The 16,947-nt window shown below is 65.6% G+C and overlaps 1 protein-coding gene across 1 annotated transcript; it reads right to left on the bottom strand.

Annotated features, from left to right (window-relative positions):
• Positions 1 to 336: 336 nt before the first annotated feature.
• TUFT1 (tuftelin 1) lies at positions 337 to 15,374 on the bottom strand. The gene is made up of 13 exons (XM_086478294.1): positions 15,315 to 15,374; positions 10,871 to 10,945; positions 10,464 to 10,568; positions 9,968 to 10,054; positions 7,963 to 8,043; positions 7,547 to 7,618; positions 6,830 to 6,943; positions 5,250 to 5,378; positions 4,404 to 4,498; positions 3,655 to 3,760; positions 3,071 to 3,154; positions 2,217 to 2,317; positions 337 to 1,389 (listed from the first exon to the last, which is right to left on the bottom strand). The coding sequence occupies exons 1-13, from the start codon at positions 15,372 to 15,374 to the stop codon at positions 1,335 to 1,337; spliced, it is 1,164 nt and encodes a 387-aa protein (XP_086334420.1). The 3' UTR covers positions 337 to 1,334.
• Positions 15,375 to 16,947: the final 1,573 nt, after the last annotated feature.

Below are 16,947 nucleotides of genomic sequence, written 5' to 3'. Positions count from 1 at the left end.
GCTGCTGCGAGGCCGCTCGCGGAGACGCCCCGTGGGGACGGCAGAGGTGGAGGGGCTCTGGTTCTGCAGCCCGGCCGCCTTCCCCACCAGCTGAGCCCCGGCACTCGCCACCGCCGGAGTGAGCGCCGACAGCGCTGGACACAGCATCGGCTCGCTCCCCTGGAGCACAGGACAGGAACGTTTGGCAGTTTGACACGCCAGCAAGGGGAAAAAAGAAGAAAAAGGCGGCGCACACAGCCACCTGGAGAAGCAGGGAGCCCAGCCAGCGCAGCCCAAAACCCCAAATCCACCCCAGTACCTTTCCATGTCCACAGCTAGTCAATCAACGACAGGCAGAAGGATTAAGGACGTGTATTTCTGTATTAACATGGTCGGTACAAACGCCAACGACTTCCCCCTACACGTACCCAAGCTCCTTTCCCGAGCGCGGGCGCGCACAGGACGGGTAACCACCGGCAAGCCCGGCGGAAGCAGGTTGGTATTTTCCAGTTCAAACGTGGGACAGGCAGTCCTCGCCCGTGCTCCCGTGGAGGTGGACAGTGGCAATCCTGCCTGTCACCACATCATTGGAAGACACCAATAATTTATTGAAATAAATACAGGTAAACGAACCAAACAGCCTCTGGGTTTAAACGCTACACGTACGTCGGGTACAATTTCTCTACGCTCTTGGGAAAAGCATGGCGAAACGCTGAGTTTTGGCCACGTGAGCCTTTGCCAAGTCCGGAGCAGCCAGAAAGGTGCTGGAGATCGGAGGTGGAGGCTCCCAACTTGTCACGCATTGGGCTTCATTGTAGGAAGGAGTCCGGTTCCAGGAGGATTTCTTTCTTCTTTGTAAGAGTGAATCTTTTTCTTTTGTTATTAATTTTAACCAAAAACAAAAAAAAAGGTTAAACCCCAAAGTCCATGTTGGCAAGCTGCAGAGGGGGCTCTGTTCGACAAGGCCCTTCAGAAGCAAAGGCTGCTCCCGCGGAGCAACCCCGGCAAACCCAGGACTGACCAGGGAAAGCGAGCCTGGCTCTCCAGCCAGAGAGCCACCGTGTCCGCGCCGGGGCCGGCTGGTCCCAGCCTCCCAACTGACATCCCTTGCGTGTGACCTGGGGACCCGGTGGGGGGGGAACAGCAACGCGGACGCTTCGCAAACCTCCTTCCCCTGCCAGGGCTGCCCCCGGCTACGTCTGTCCTCGGCTGCCACAGCTCTCCAGGGCGCAGCCCTCCGCCGGCAGCTCCGGGGAGACTCCGGGAGCAGAGAGGCCAGAGGACGGCAGTCAAGCAGGGAAATCCAGTCAACGACAACAAGGGGAGAGTCTTCAGCTCGGGCCGGCCCTCGGACCTCATGTTTCCACTACTCGAATGAGAGGCAGCGGCTTGGGGCCCGTCAGCCTTTTGCTGCAAGACAGAAAGGGCTCGTTCAGCCCAACTGGATGGGGTTTGGGGTGAAAACCAGCGGGAGAGGGTCCTGCCCCAGTGCTGGTTGGTGATGGCTGCCCCCCAAAGGAGGAACCCCCAGGAACCTCTGCTCCCCCGAAGGAGGAACACCGCGACGCGGGTTGGTGATGGCTGCCCCCCAAGATTCCCTCACAGGAGAGACCTCTGCTCCCCCAGAGGAGGAACACCGCAATGCGGGTTGGTGATGGCCGCCCCCCCAAGATCCCCCACAGGAGGGATCTCTGCTCCCCCGGAGGAGGAACACCGCAACGCGGGTTGAGATGGCTGCCCCCCAAGATTCCCTCACAGGAGGGACCTCTACTCCCCCGGAGGAGGAACACCGCAACGCTGGTTGAGATGGCTGCCCCCCAAGATTCCCTCACAGGAGGGACCTCTGCTCCCCCGGAGGAGGAACACCGCAACGCGGGTTGAGATGGCTGCCCCCCAAGATTCCCTCACAGGAGGGACCTCTGCTCCCCCGGAGGAGGAACACCGCAACGCGGGTTGAGATGGCTGCCCCCCAAGATTCCCTCACAGGAGGGACCTCTGCTCCCCCGGAGGAGGAACACCGCAACGCGGGTTGGTGATGGCCGCCCCCCAAGACCCCCTCACAGGAGGGACCTCTACTCCCCCGGAGGAGGAACACCGCAGACAGACACCACCACAACGCGCCTCCAGAAGCGCATCCCTGAGCCCAGCGTCTCCTCCCAGCCCCGGGCAGGACGTGGACCTGCAGACGAAGCCGCCGAGCGGCCGGGCAGGCTGGAGGGCCGGTGCTCCCCACGTACCTGCTCACGTACTCTGACTTGGAGCGCGCTCGGGAGCTGTGGCCGCCCCGGCTGACTTGCTTCTCGATCAGGTGCTCTATGCGGTCGTGCATCTCCAGGTTCTGCAAGAGACGGGGCCACGGTTAGGGGGACAGGCGGGCTGCGGGCACGCGGATCGCTTCAGGATCACCTCTGGCCACGGGGCAGCTTTTTCCTTGAGGGAAACGAAACCCAGCCCTAGGTAGGCACTGCTCACCCAAGGGTCGGGAGCTTTGCTGAACACGGAAACCCACCAGTGCACAACCGCTCTCCCTGGATCCGCTTTCCACCTGGGTTCACCGCGGGCTGCGCTCACCCAACCCAACCCCGCGCAGAAATCAGCAAAATAAGCCACCGAGGAGGGAAGAAAACACCCAAAGTGCCAATGCAGGCTCAGTTTTTTCTCCAAAAAAGGAGAGGTTTGACCCTTGTTACAATCCCAGGGGCTGGAATGCAATTTTCCCTGCACGCTCAGCCGCAGCTCTGCCAGCAGGAAGGGTTTTGCTGCCGGAGAACTGGGCTTGATGAGATTATTTTGGACTCGGCTCGAGTTCGCAGCTGCTCCGGCCACCCCGGCTGCCTCGGAAACCACCGCACCAGCTCGGGGAACCAGCACAGCCCTCGGGGCCGCGGAGGGCGCGTGCTCCTCCGCGAAGCAGGCGGCCGTGCCAGGGCAGGGCTCTGCTGCCCGCAGCAGAGCTCGTCGCCGCGAGGGAGCCCAGCCACGACGCGCCGGCGGCGCGAAGCCACTCGCACCGGGAGGCTTCAACGAGCGGGTCTGAGCTCGGAGCAGACCCTCCCCACCCCGAAACGACCCCCCCCCCCCCAAGACGCACCTCAGCCTCCAAGTAAGCGACTCTCTCCTTCAGCTCCTGGATCACGGCATCTTTGGCCTGAATCACCGTTTTGGAGTTCTGGAGCTGCAAGAGAAAAGTTCACGGCGGCTGAAAGTCCCCCTCGTGTACGGCTGGGCTGGAGAAACGTCTGGGGAGGAGGGCGGCTTCTCCAGCCACCCTTCTACCTGGGAGCTCCCACAGCGTGAACTCCCGGGTCTGCATAAAAACCAATCCCCAAAAAAGCCTCAAATTTCAGTCTGAGAATTAAGCCCCAGGTGAAGGAGCCTCTGCTGACAGAGTTTAACTCTTGCAGCAGCCACGCTGGGTGCGCAGCAACCCCCTTTTTATGCCCCTCCCCAGCCCAGCTCGCGGGCTGTCACCCCCGGGGTCAGCCCCCGCCCCCGCCGCAGGACAGGGCTCGGGGCTGCCCTTGAACTTGGGTCCCTTTGAGTTGCAAAGGGACCCAGCCCCAAAACCCAGCAATTCTTTGCTTCCAAGCTGCCAAAAAGACGCGTTTTCTCCTCCTTTCTCTTCTTTCAAGCCCCCTCCGCGCCCTCCCGCCCTCAACCCGGCTCCCCCCTCACCTGCTCGATCATCTGGCGGACTTTACGCTGCTGGCTTTTCAGCATGTCGTCCAGATGGTGGATCTTCTCCCGCAGCATGGCCACCTCCTTCTCCAGCTGGGCTGACCTGGGAAAAAGGAGAGGAACCAGGATCCAGGAGCCATCGGGTGGCTCCCCAGAAAGGGGGCACCCCCCCAGCTATGCCCAGAGCGGCGTTTTATCAGCCCAGCTCTCCTCTGCAGCCGCACAGGTCTCGAAATATTTTGGCTAGACGAGGTAAGGAGAGGCAGAGACAAAACCCATTCAAGCAGGAGCCACAAAGGCTAGCAACCACAGGCTGCGGGGACACAGGAACATCAGGAAGAGTCAGGCCACAAACAAGGCCTTCCAGAAACGAGCCACTGCCAATTAGCCCCCGGAGCACAAGGATACCGGGCTGGGCGGAACGAATCCGACACGACGGGGAGAATCGGCTGCTCCGGAGGCTCCCGAGGACCTGCCCCGAGCTCCCAGCCCGCAGCGGGGCGGCTAGAGGACTCCGGGCAGCCTGGCTCTGGGGTTCTCCAGCTCTCTCGGCGGCGCAAAGCAAAACCGCGGGAGGTATTTGGGAGATGAGTCAGCTCTTGGGAGTAGGGCGCTTGTTTTGCAAGCCAGGGAGCAAGCACGCCCTTCGCAGGAATGTGCAGTCATGCCCCAGCGAGCTGACACCCCGAACCCAGCGGCGTGGGCTTGCTCTGGAGTTGGCAGCCGAGCCGGAGGCCGTGCCTCACCGGTCTTGTTCGGCGAGCTTGTCCCCTTCCACGCTTCTCAGCCGCGCCAGCTCTGCTTCGCCTTCTTTCATCTTCAGCAGCAAACCCCTGTGCTCCTGCGCGGGCAGAGCGAAGGGCCGCGTTACGGCGCGCGGCAACAAGTCGCAACACATGCTCCTTGGCCGCGCGGCAGGGAGCTGCGGCCGCGGCCAGGCGGGCTCGGCTCAGCCTCCCCGCTCGCTCTGCGGGTTGTTTTCACCAGCGTTAAATTTACATGCGAGAGACAGAGACAAGGGCAGCCGCAGAGATGGCCGACAGACATCCCACTCCTTTACCCCTAGGATACAGGCAAGGCACCAACCCATCTCCTTCCCTGCTGGCAGCCAGGGAACACCGTCCCCGATCGCTTCGTGCTCGTACTGCGCTGCCACAGTTATGACTTTAAGAGTATTACGAGCAGAGCTAAGGAAAAAATACGACCAAGGCTGGAGGTTGGGGTAATGCCCCCATGAGGAGAAGAACCGGCGGCTGTCTAGACACCCCCATCTAGATCAGGATGCCTGGAAGAGTTTGTACAGACCAACCAGAGCTTCTAGACCTGAGAAACGCCAGTTGAAACCAGTGACAGTCCATTTCCAGCCGTTCCCAGCAGCGGGCTTTGCCCGACGATGGCGGGTTAAACCTGGCTGAGACGTCGAACCCCCTGCCCCGTGCGGTGGGAACCTCGCAGCCGGTCCAAGACCCGCTGCAGAGCGCTGCCAAACTCATCACCACTGGGCTTTCCCATTCCCCCCTGCCCCGCAGCAGAGCGGGACCGGGCGGCTCTGCTTATCCCATCAGCCCCCACCGCGGCGTCAGGGCCGGTACCTTCTCCATCCCTGCCAGGAGCCTCTGCAGCTCGTCCACCTGCACCTCCTTCTCCACCACGCTCTTCTCCGCTCTCCGCAGGGCAGAGCTCGTCTGCTCCGCTTCCTCCTGGTACTGCGAGACCGTCCTCTGCGAACGAGAGGAAGGGGCTTTTACCTCCCCCGACCCTCCGCACCAGCGCCACCGGAGCCCTTCTCCCAGCACCGTCCCGAAGCCGCCGCGGCGCTCGGAGCCTCGGCAGGTGGCTTTTGCCGAAGGCAGCCGGGCGTCGCGGCGAACGGCCCGACGTGCCTCAGAGAGAGAAGAGGTTCTGCAGAGAGCTGCCCGGCTGCAGCGCTGGGGCAACAAAGGCTCCTCGAACGCGGGAGACGTGGTCATTCTCAGCCACGCGCGCGCGCGCCGGGGCGGTTCGCAGGCTCCTCGGGGGCCGCCAGCCCGAGGAGCCCACCTTGGCAGCCAGCCCCACGCCTGCAACAACGGCTCAAGAGCCGAGAGGGGACAAGGGGGTCCCCGTGGGTCCCCACGAGAGCTGGTGAGCAGGCCCAGGGCAGCGAGGCACCCCGAGAGCACCGGCGCAGTGCCGGCAGGATCCACAGCTGCCGAAACACCCGTCTCTGCCATCCCTGGGATCTGCCCCCCCCGGGCTCGGAGCCCGCGGTCAGCAGCACCGCAGCTGGCCAAAGACCCCGGAATGCCACCAAAACCACACGACTTCCTACGCTCGAGGACAGATGTCCTCGGGGCACGTGCCACCGCTTCCCGGACGTCCCTGTGCCGCCGGAGGAAGCGGCCGCTGCTCAAACCCACTTCCCCGGCGGCCGCCGTCCCCTGTCCTGCTGCAGGGAACCCCCCAGGGCAGCCGGGACCTGTTTGGTCTGCGGGACAGGACGTGAGCCGGATCGTCACCGCTGCCACCAACGCTGGGAGCTGCGGGGTGACGCGGTCAGGCCCAGCCCATCCGGGACATGAGCAGTCACGAGAAAACAAACCGAAGGGCACCATTAATCACCGGGGCCGTGGCAAGGAGGGAAGCGGCCGCGGCGCCTTCGTCAGCACCAGCGGCAGGCAAGGGGACCCGCGCGCCGGGCCCGGGCGCAAGCGGCAGGTCGAGCTCCGAGAGAGAGACCGCGACGGCCGGCACGGCGACAGCAGCCCAGCACCGCCGCTGGCAGCCGCAGGCTCGGCCCCGGCTCAACCCGCTGGGACACCCCGGTGGTCCCCGCTCCCCACAAAACCCCCCCTCTCGCGCACCGAGCCTGGAAAGGCTCGGCAGAGCTCGGGGGGACCCGCCTGGCTGCCGCTTTTAGCGTACGTGCCTTCCAACTGGGAAAGGATTTTTTGTCGTCAGACTCAACCGGGGAGGTGGTTGGGTGGGGGTGGGCCAGGGCTGGGCACCCCGGTGTGTTTCACCGGCGCGCACCAGGCCCCCGGCTCTGCAGGGAGAAGCCAGACACCTCTGGCAGCCCAGACGCGCGTGCCCAAGCAGCTCCTCGGACTTCCAGAAAGAAAAAACCAAACAAAAATACCAAAATAAACCAAAAATCCCCCCTTCCCCGTGGAGAACGGCGCAGCGCGGTCACCTCAAAGGCTTTCCTTTCCAACTGGTGGCGCTTCTCAGCCTCCTGCAGCTTCGTGAACAGCCTCTTCGCCGTCTGCCGGATCTTTTCCACGTCTTCACCTGAGCAGTCGTCCTCCTGCGGAGACGGAGAGAGGGGGGAGAGGAGAGGATGAGCAGTCGGGAGGCGTGAAAGGAGCCCTCCGCCCCAACGTGGGCAGCGCTGTCGGTGACAAAGCCTGGTCACATCCCTTCTCAGCTTGAAAGAAACCGAAAGGCGCTGCCGTCCTCACCTCCCACGCCCCAGCGACAGCTCCCAGCCCTCACGATAACGCGCTCAGCATCCTTTGGTTCCCTTCCAAGCCCGGCGCGCAGGATGCCACCCTGATCCACGCTTGGGCAACCTGAAACCCCGCGACGTCCGCAGCGACCCAGCCCAGAGCCTCTACCCCAGCCAGGGGAAAGCCGAAGAGCTGGAGGAATATTTACCAGCTTAAGACTCCCGTTATCCCTTCTGCTAAAAACCTCTCGTGTGCCGAGGTTGAAAGACCCAGTATGGAGAGTTTTACTGCTCTAACGGAGCGGCCCCCCTCCCCCCCCCCCGTCTCTGATCTGACCCTGCGCTGCAGGAGCGCCCCATCGTGCGCTGAAAGGTGCCGAGTCACCTGCCGGGAGGCAGATACCGAACCAACCCCGATAGTTCTGTCCCTAGCGCCAAAAATCCCCCCCTTCGGCTCCATACCTGCTCCTCCCAGGAATCGGCACGCAGCCTCTCCGGGTACAGCCAGCTCCCGTTCTGCTTCTCCAGCACGACCTACGCAAGCGAGGGACAGACACGGAGAGGGATGGAACGCCGGCCGGCCCAGCCGCTGGCGCGACAGCGGCCGCATGCAGCCAGCCAGCCCCGGGGGCACCGCAGCCACGCGGGACCGAGGGGGTTCCTGCAGAGGGACGTGCAACAGGGCCGAGCCGACGCGCTTTCGCTTCCTGCCTCCTCGTGACGCGCTTGGGAAGGGGGGTTTTGGATTTTGCCGGCGTGGCTTTCATTCGCCACAAGCGCCTCGACCTTTAAAGCCCCTTCTATCGTGTTCCGGACCCGCAGAGGACATCTTTGCGCTAAGTCAACGTCATTTAACGCCCGAGAAATGCTCCCGTTACCTGTGCGTGCTGTTTAGCTCCTTGTCTGCTCTCAAGTTTACTACTTAAGTCTTCCCGCAGCTTCTTCAAAGAACTTCTAGCCTGGCAAAGGCAAGGCAGTTTAGCTCGATCTGCACGGGCAGGGTCGCTCAGCCTAACAGAAACCAACCGACCGAGACGCGGCCGACGGCCTCTCCGCCAGCCTGACCCGCTGCCTTCGCTCCAGCCCTGCCTGCAAGCAGCGCCGGCTCTGGCAGACGCCCTCCTGGCGAGGCGGCCGGCCCACCCCGCCATGGGAAGGAAAACGGGAAAAAAAAAATAATAATAATAGTAAAAAAAAAAAGCAGCAATCGGGAGACGCGGCTGATTTTTCACGCGTTCGCCGTCGGCTTCCCCTCTGAAGCGCTGAGGAGACCCTCGCTGCTCCCCGGCTCCCCCTCGGCCGCGCCGCAGGACGCCCGACAAGTAGAGTCTTGACTCGCAGCTACCCGAATTAGTCAGAGCGAGCGAGCCAGAGGAATGATTTACAGGCTTTCGCAGCAAACGCTGCCCTGACGCTTTTCCAAGAAAAGCTTTCTCAAAGCACTACCAGCGCGGCTTCAGCCCTACCCCTCGATTTTAGATGCCCCGGGCGCTGGGGCAAAGCAGTTTGCCAGAGACCAGGCAGCGGCAGGACAAGGCGAGAGCACGCTGGGAGGCGCTGGGGTCAGCCATCGAGCCCTTAACCCGGGGAACGGCGATTCGTGCCTGGGATCCAGCTGGATCGAGACGCCCCCCCCAAGGGTTTTGACACCCACGACCAGCACAGGGCGCTTCTCTTGGAGGCGGACAGACTGGTACCACCACCGTGACTTACTGGTTTAGCTTATTCTCTGCTTTTCACATGCAGGATTAAGTCGCACTGCGCGGTTACGCCGCTTCAGCCATTCTGACCGGGCTACGCACGGCCTTGGCGGCCAGACGACGAGGTCTGAGTCGCGCTCGACTCCGGCCAAGAGCCCTTTGAAAGCCCGACTCCTGTTTCCATCCGAGCTACGGGAACGCTCGGATCAGAAGAGCTGAAGTGGAAGCCCCAGGAGCGGGAAGGATCACGCAGAAAAGCTGCAGCATCCAGGCGGCTGCGAGACAAGGCCTGGGCGAGCGCCACCCCGAGCGCTGCAGCCCTGGGCAGGCGGGAGCCCGGCAGGGCTGGCTCGCAGGCAGGAGGCAGCGGGAACAGGCTGTTTTCTTTCAGCGGGGCGGAGGGTGGGGGGAACATGTGTTTTGGCAGAGGAGTCAGAAGGATGACGTCAAAGATCTGGAGGCCGCCCTACCAAATCTGCCCCTCGCTGCTCCCTGGGGCCACCACCCAGCGCAGAAACTCCCCCCGTGAGAGCAAACCCCTATTTAAATATATATTTTTTTTTTTTTTTTCCCCCCACCCTCCCTCTTTTTCTCCCTTTGTTCGTTTTCGGCCAAGCTGCCCAGACCGGAACGTGCACGCGGCCTCGCAACCAGCTCTCCAGCAATAACGTCCCCACTGGGAGCAGAGGAAAGGGTTAATCTGCCGACAGCCTCCCCATCCAGTTGGCTTTGGGAGCTGAGACATACCAAAGAAACTGCCTTTTAACAAGAGGCTCCTGCCGCACCCAGGCAGGCAGGGGACAGCCTTGGGGGAAAGTCATCACGCAATTCTCTTCAAATTCAGTCCATATAGCAGAGCAATTAGTCAGGCTGAATTAATTTATGGCGCTTGATTAGACTCCTGCCCGGCGCAGGCAAGTCAACAAACTGGAGAGTTGGGCTCCGCTGCCAGTTTGCCGGAGCGGTTGGGGCTCAGCCGGGGCTTGAGTGCCACAGCCGGCGCGGGTATCGCCGCCCGCGCTCGCGGGGAACCCCACGGGATGTCCCCGGGGGGGAAGCGGAGCACCCCGGACCCTCATCGTCCCCAGGGGGGAAGCGGAGCACCCCGGACCCTCGCCGCAAGCCCCCCCCGTGGGTTTCGGCAGCGACGCGCCAGCCAGAGCCCCTCGCGGTCGTTAACTACCTCTTGGATGTAACGAACTTCACTTTTCAGCTGGTTCACGTGCTCCTCGTGGTTCCCGCTGCCCTCGGCCCGTGCCTTGAGGTAAACCTGCCCAGGAGAGAGGGCGGCGGCAGGTCAGACCATCCCCCAGTCCCAGCTCCGCCGGGGTCGGGATCCCGGATCTCGCTGCTTCCCGAGACACGCCGGCCGCAGGCGTCCCCTTTGGCCGTTCAACTTCCCCGGCGTTTTTGGAAGCTGCCCTTCCCCCTCTCTGTGACACCCCCCCCCCACCCTGCAGACCCACCGCAGCTGCTCCCGGGGTCTCGCTGCATCCCCCAACACCGGGGAAGCCCCCCCGAGCCGGTGCTGCCAGCGCCGCACCGGTCCTGCCCGCCCAGCCGGGAGCGACGCCAGGGAGGTTTTGCTGGTGTAGCTTCAGACAAAAACCTTTTCCCCAGCCCCACTTACGAAACGAGATCGCTTCACCGCGCAGCCGGGGAGCCAGGGACCCCGTTACCTTGATGATCTCCTCGTCGCCATCGTTGGATTTGATGCACTCGGAGGCCAGGGAGTGACCGTTGCTGGATCTGTTGGCCACCATGGCGAAGGCTTTTCCCACCGGCTGCAAGAGACAGAAGCAGCAGGGCTCTCAGAGAGGCGAGACTGGCTGGAACGGTTCGCCCGGCTCCAGTCAAATGAGCATCGGGCACTTTCGCAGAGGAACGCGGCGCTGAGCGCAGCCTCGGGAACCGGCACCGGGGCGTTTGAGAGACCAGGAGGCGAGTTTTCCCGTTCACGAAGCGTAAAGCGACCGGTTCTCCGCCGAACGCCCGTTCCCCCCCCCCCCCGCCCCAAGTTAACTCACAAACTCGTGCTTTCAGCTCCCAACCGAGCGGCGGGGACGCCCACGGCGGGGACACCCACCTTCTGCTTCGCCTGCTCGCGCCTGTCGCCCGGGAGGTCATTCGGCAGCGTCAGCCGCAGCACCTTCACGCTCTCCTACAACGAGAGGCGGGTTTTAGTTTGCAGTTTCGCCTCCCTGAAAGTCTGTTTACACCCAGCTCCGGCACGAGCCGAGAGCCAGGTCGGCATCGCTGCAGACGAGCGGGCAAGCCGCCCTCGCCCCCCGGCTTGAGCCGCAGCCTGCGAAGAAACGCCGGGATGGAAACGAGGAACAGCGAGTTCCTCGTAAATACGACTGCATTTACCGAACCCGCCGGGGCTCGGAGGAGCCGCGGCCCAGCCAAGGCTGAGCTAACGCAGTGGAGCTGGAGAAGCCATCGCCGGGCGCGTTTCCACGCTTGCCCTCCCCTGCCAGCGGCCACGGCCCTCGCCGGCTGCGGCGGGGCCAACGTGCGGCGTTCGGTAGCGGCCCCGGAGGAGGGCGAAGGCAGCCGTTCCCAAGCCCGGGCGCTGGGACCTTGGCGGATTCACCCTTCTCCCTGCCCCTACCGCAGCGGCCACGTGCCCCCACGGCTCTGCCCATCCTCTGCTGGCACAGCCCCGGCCAAGCGGAGCCTGTTTTGGCAGCAGCCAGCGAGACGGGCAGCAGAGCACTCCCCAGCTCGTGGCCACGAGCACCCACGGAGGTCTTCGCCGCTTAACTCCTCACCCAAAGCCTTCCGACCCACCCAAAGCCACCCACCGAAGAGGCTTTTCAGCCACGTCCAGCCCCGTGCAAAGCCCGGCAAGCTTCCGAGGAGCCGCCCGGAGCGTACGAAGAGCCCTAAAGCAGCGCACGGGCACCCAAAACGCTCCGTGGGGTCGCCCGCTCTCCGTCCGCAGCTCGGCCCCGCGTACCCACGGCACAGCAAAACCCCCCCCCCCCCTTCCCCAGACAGACCTCACCGGCACCCAGGCCGCCGTCGCCCATGGTCCTTATGAACCGCGAGGCCACCAGCGGGAGCCGCTCGGCGCGCGGCGGCAGCGGGCTCTCGGGCGGCAGCCCCGCGGAGCCAGGGTAGGTGCCCGCGCCGCGCCGGGCGCCCGCCCCCTCGCCACACCTCGGCCACGTCAGCCTCCTGCTCTCCAAAAGCGACGTCAAGGTATTCCTGCCGCCCCGCTTCCAAGCGCTCTCCTCGCCGTCCAAGTCTCGACAAGCCATCTGTTTGTTTCCAAAATATTTTGTGTACGCCGCTCGCGCAACCTCCGGCTCCCTGGGAAACGAGGAGCCCTCCTACGGGTCTCAGCCGCGTGGGCGGCCCGCTCTGCTCCCCGTTAACACCATTATCCGAGAGCCACTTCACTGGGGCTCCGCCGGCACTCGGCAGCGCCCGCCGTTTAACCAGACGCCGCTCCGCGGCTTTTACTCCGGGGAACGTTTTCCTCGGCAAGACCCAAGGAGCGGGAAACGCCGGTCAGAAGAGCCGGGCGCAGCGGCGTGCCCCGGGGTTGGGGGGAGGCGCGAGCAGCCGGGACAACGGCTCACGGCAGCGCCCGCCCGCAAAGCGCCGCTCGTCATCCTCGTGCTGCCCGAAGCGAACGGGACGCAGGGCAAGGCCGGGGGTGTGGGCAGGAGCCCCGGCACGGCGCGAGCCCAGCAGAGCTGCCGGCAGCCCGTCGGTCCCTCCGCGCGCCCTCGCTCGCCGCTTTGTTTACAAGCGCCGGGATCTCGCCGTCCCGTCGAGCCCGGGCGAGGGTGGGAGGCTGCCAAGGGAACGGCTTGCCCGGGGGAAGAGTTGCCGCGATAAGGAACAAGCACCGGCCCGTTTCCAGCCCCGCAGCCGGCACACGGGTGCTTCCCATCCCGGCAGACCCCAAAAACCTGCTCCTGGATAAACCCCGAGCCGGTGCCAAGCGGCTGCGGCAGGAAGCCAAGAGCAGCCGGTGCCTTCCCAACCGGCACCGGCGCTACCAAACCTCGCGGGTCAACCAACCAGGAAACCACCCATGCAAATGCCGGCGGGGGAAGGCTCCGCCGTCTCCATCCTCCTCCGCGCCGGGGGAGGCAGAGGGATGGCGAGACCTAAGAGGGACCTTGGAGCCAGGCGCTCGGGACCACCGCGGGGAGAAAAGCAGCTTTTTTCGGCGCAGCAAATGCTTCCACGGAGGCCGAGGCAGGTGCAGGAGGTGGAAGCCGCAGCCGGGTTAAACCAAACCCCTCCCTGCCCGGCTTGTTTGTCTGCAGCAGCCTCGGCTGCGGTGAGCGGCGCCCGGTCGGGACCGGGCGGACGGAGGAGACGAGAGGCGGCGCTTCGTTTGCCTCGTCTCACGCACCGCCGGCGCGCCAGGCCCCGGCGATGCTCTCGCACGGTTATTTTTGGGCTTCGCTTTTACCATCCCGAAACCAAAAGTTTCATCGGCGCCGGGGCGGCTTCCAGGAGAAGCAGCTTCTCCGACGCAAAGCTGGCGCAGCCCGGAGGGACTGCACGCCGTCCTCCCCGCTCCGAGGTGCCAAATTTGGCCGGGGCGGGAGGAGCGGAGCCGTGGGGACTCCCCCACCCCTCTCCTTTACCTCCTGGCTGGTGTTAAAGCCGCTGTGCCGACACTCCCCTCCTGTTTACAGCCCCGGAGCGGAGGGCGCCGCGCGGTTTGGGCCCCCTCGGGTTTTTTCCAGAGAAGGCAGGAGGGTTGTGCAGCGTGGCCAGCGCTGGGAAGACGCCTGGCGCTCATCTCCTGCTCGGAAAAAACCCACCTCGCACAGAAAACGTTTCCTTAACGCCCCAACCCTGCACCCCAGGAGTCGCTCCAGCCTGGCAGCGCGTGTTTACGGCTTTTACTGCCAGCCTCGGGGACCAACCGCCACCGGGAGAGCTCGGCCAGGTTTGGCAGCAAAGCGCCAGCAGTTGGGGTGTTTGGGCAGGACGGCCGCGCTCCCGCCCAGCGCCTTTCGAGGAGGTGTTCCCAAAATCCTGACGGCCCTTTGGGTCCAACCACTCGGCAAGAGCCAGCTCCCCTGGAAACGAGGGCGAGCAGTATCGGCTAGGATGACTAGGGACAGGCTTTTAGGGACCCCGAAGCCGATTTTAAACCTTTTGGTCTATTTTGCACCACCTGGCCCAAAAAAAAAACCCCACTTGGGAAAAGCTTGGCTGGAGGGAGAGGCACCGACTCCGCTGCTGGGGAAGAGGGAACCACGCAAATCCTAACCACATGCCGGGCGGAGGAGGAGGAGGCGGCGGCGGCGGCTCCGGCTGAGGACCCACCGCCGGCGATCCCGACGCCAGCGTTTTGCAACCGCGGGGAAGGCGCTCCGTCCGTCCGTCTGTCCCGACTGCTAAATAAGAACAGGCCTGACCTGACCCAGAGGGTATCGCCAAGGATCAGCAGCAAACAGCTCCGGCGTTTGGAGATCACCGGCGTTGCAGAGGCGCTTATCACCGTAATAACCCATTAACCAAACGAGCCCAACTCTGCAATCGCTCCTTATAAGGCCGGGAAAGCTGCGGGGAATTAGGACTCTCCTAAGGAGACTCAGAGCTGAGTCACCCGGCAGGGCTCGGACCGGGGAGCCAGGCGGCCGCCGGCACGGGGGAAGGCTGCCGAGCGCCGGCGTGGTTCTTCTGCCACCGCCGGTGCCTTGGGGGGAGCCCCCGGTCGCCGAAACCTGAGCAAAAGGCCGAAGCGTGGAGCACCGCCGCCAGCTTCACCCCCTTCGCAGGGAAACGGGGCGCCGCGCCGGCGCGGGGCCGGCGTTGGGGTGCTGCCAGCCCCACCCAGGGCCCGTCCTGGCGGCGATGGCCGGGCTGCTGACAGGGAAAACCCATCGATAAGGAAGGGAAAAAAAGCGAGGCCCCGCTGTCACCCCGGGAGGAAAGTGCCAAAACAGACTCACCGCCGGCTGCTCCCGCTGCCACGGCCCCCGCGAGCCGCTCGAGGGGTGCATTACCCAAAACCCCACATTATTCGGGGACGGCTCGACGGCAGCGCGGCCCCGCGTGCCGGCCGGGATTCCCGGGAGCCCCTTGTAGGCGCGACGAGGGACCCCAACGCCGACACCGGGGTGTCCCTCGGTGCGCTCCGCCATCCTCACCCGCCCCAATGGGCTTCAAACCAAACCCCGCCGAGGTCCCGGTGCCGGGACGGCCGTGAACCCCGGCGGCGGGGTGACCCCCGGGGGGAGCCGAGAGAGGCCGCGGGGCACCCGCAGACCCCCGGACCTCCCTGCTCCGGGTGCCAGGCGAGCCCGGGCGCAGCGGGGCAGGTTGGGGCAGCGATGCCGGGTGGGCACAGCCCCGCTCCCCCGACGGCGCGTCCCGGGACACCCCCCTCCCGCCCCACCGGGGCACCAGCCGCCCCCCAGGAGCACCAGGAGAAGGGAAGGGGCGGCCCCGCGGGCCGGGAAAGGGGCGGGGGGGGGGGGATTAGGAAGCCCCGGGGGTTGGGTAGCCCCGGGGGGGGGTGGGTGGACCCGGGGGTCGCGGCTCACCGGGCTCTCGCCGTGGGGCCGCACGTCCAGCACCGCGCACCAGCCCCGCAGCCCGTTCATGGCCCCGCCGCGACTGCCGGGGCGCGCCCCCGCCGCCGCCGCTTCTATACGGCCCCGCCCACCCCGCGGGCCCCGCCCCCGCCGCGCTAACCACGCCCCCCTCTTCGCTTTAACCACGCCCCTCTCGTTGCGCTCTGACCACGCCCACGGCAGCCGCGGCGCGCCCGGGCAGCGTGGGCCGTGCCAAGGCCGTGCCAAGGCCGTGCCAGCGCCGTGCCAAGGCCGTGCCAGCGCCGTGCCGAGGCCGTGCCAAGGCCACAGCGACCCCCTCCCCGCCCCGCCCCAGCGCTGCCAACCCCTCGCCCAGGCTTTGCCAAACCCCGCCGGGGCTCTGCCCGGCAGCGCCGAGCGGTGGGCTGCGACGCCGAGCCGTGCCAAGCTGTGCCGAGCCGTACGGCTGTGCCCCAGGGATGCGCCCCCCCCCCCCCCCCGCAATGCCTGGGCTATGTTTGGCCACCGGGTGCCGGCCCAGCCTGGCGGGACGTGCCGGGGTGCCCCCACCCAGAGCTCCGGGGTCACCGGCCGCACACCAGGGTCAAGCCCGGTGCAGGCCACAGCCCCCTCACCCGTGCCAGGGCGCGGGGGGCCCTGGGTGGGTGTCCCTGTGCCACGCCGGGCGGCCTGGGCGTGCCGGCTGCCTCCTCTCTGCCGGGCGCTAATTGCCACATACCCGTGTGATGAGCTCAGCCGGCCTCAGGTTCACCACCGGCCTGGCACCGCCAGCCGGGGCCACGCTCCAGCCCCGTGCGGTCACCGGGGCCACGCTCCAGCCCCGGGGTGAGGCCACCCCGTCCCGGGGGTTTTGGGGCAGCGGGATTTTCTGCAGGCTGGAGGACGTCGCTCCCACGGGGCCGGCCGCAGCCCCCGAGCCCCCCACCCACCGCTGCGGCGCCCACGGGGGGCACCGAGGCACAGCGGGGCCCCCTGCCGCCTCGCCGGGCCGAGCAGCCGCTGGGGAAACCGAGGCACAGGGTGGGGACGGCGGTTGACCTCGGCTCCGACACGCGTGTCCGGGAGGAGCTGAGGGCAGAACCGGTTGTGCCGGTCTGGTTGAGCCGCAGCGGGGACGCCGTGGGTGCGGGGCCAGATGTGGGGCACACCGAGCCTGGCACGGCCCCGGGTGGCGGTGACGCAGTGACACGGCCAGTACGGACTGGAGAGGGGACGGGGGTGTCCCTGGCATCATCACCGTGTCCGTCCCCGCCGGCTCCGTCCCGGTTGAACGTCACCGGGGCGTGGGAGGGGAAACTGAGGCAGCAGGGACGGGGCTGGCCGCGTCCCCGGGCACCGTCCCAGCCCCGCGCTGGCTCGGGGACGGAGCCAGCTCGGCCCCGCTCGAGGCCACGGAGGGGAACTGCGGTAACCACCTGCCAATCAACGCAATGGCGCTAATTAGCAGTTGGCAAGACTCCCATCCTCGTTAATTAGCGATAACGAGGATTTATCTCCAGGCCAGATCCAGCAGAGCGGGGAAGGAGCTGAGTTCCCCGGGCCGGGCAGGAGCCTGGTGCCACACAGCCCGACGTGCCGGAGCCTGCGCCGGCCCTCCGGCCCCGGCCGGGTGACGAGCCGC

This window comes from Leptosomus discolor, chromosome 26, assembly GCF_034619465.1.
Source record: "Leptosomus discolor isolate bLepDis1 chromosome 26, bLepDis1.hap2, whole genome shotgun sequence".
NCBI classification, from domain to species: Eukaryota; Metazoa; Chordata; class Aves; order Leptosomiformes; family Leptosomidae; genus Leptosomus; species Leptosomus discolor.
The sequence above is the reverse complement of the archived record's forward strand: the minus strand, read 5'-3'. Positions and strand labels throughout refer to the sequence as shown.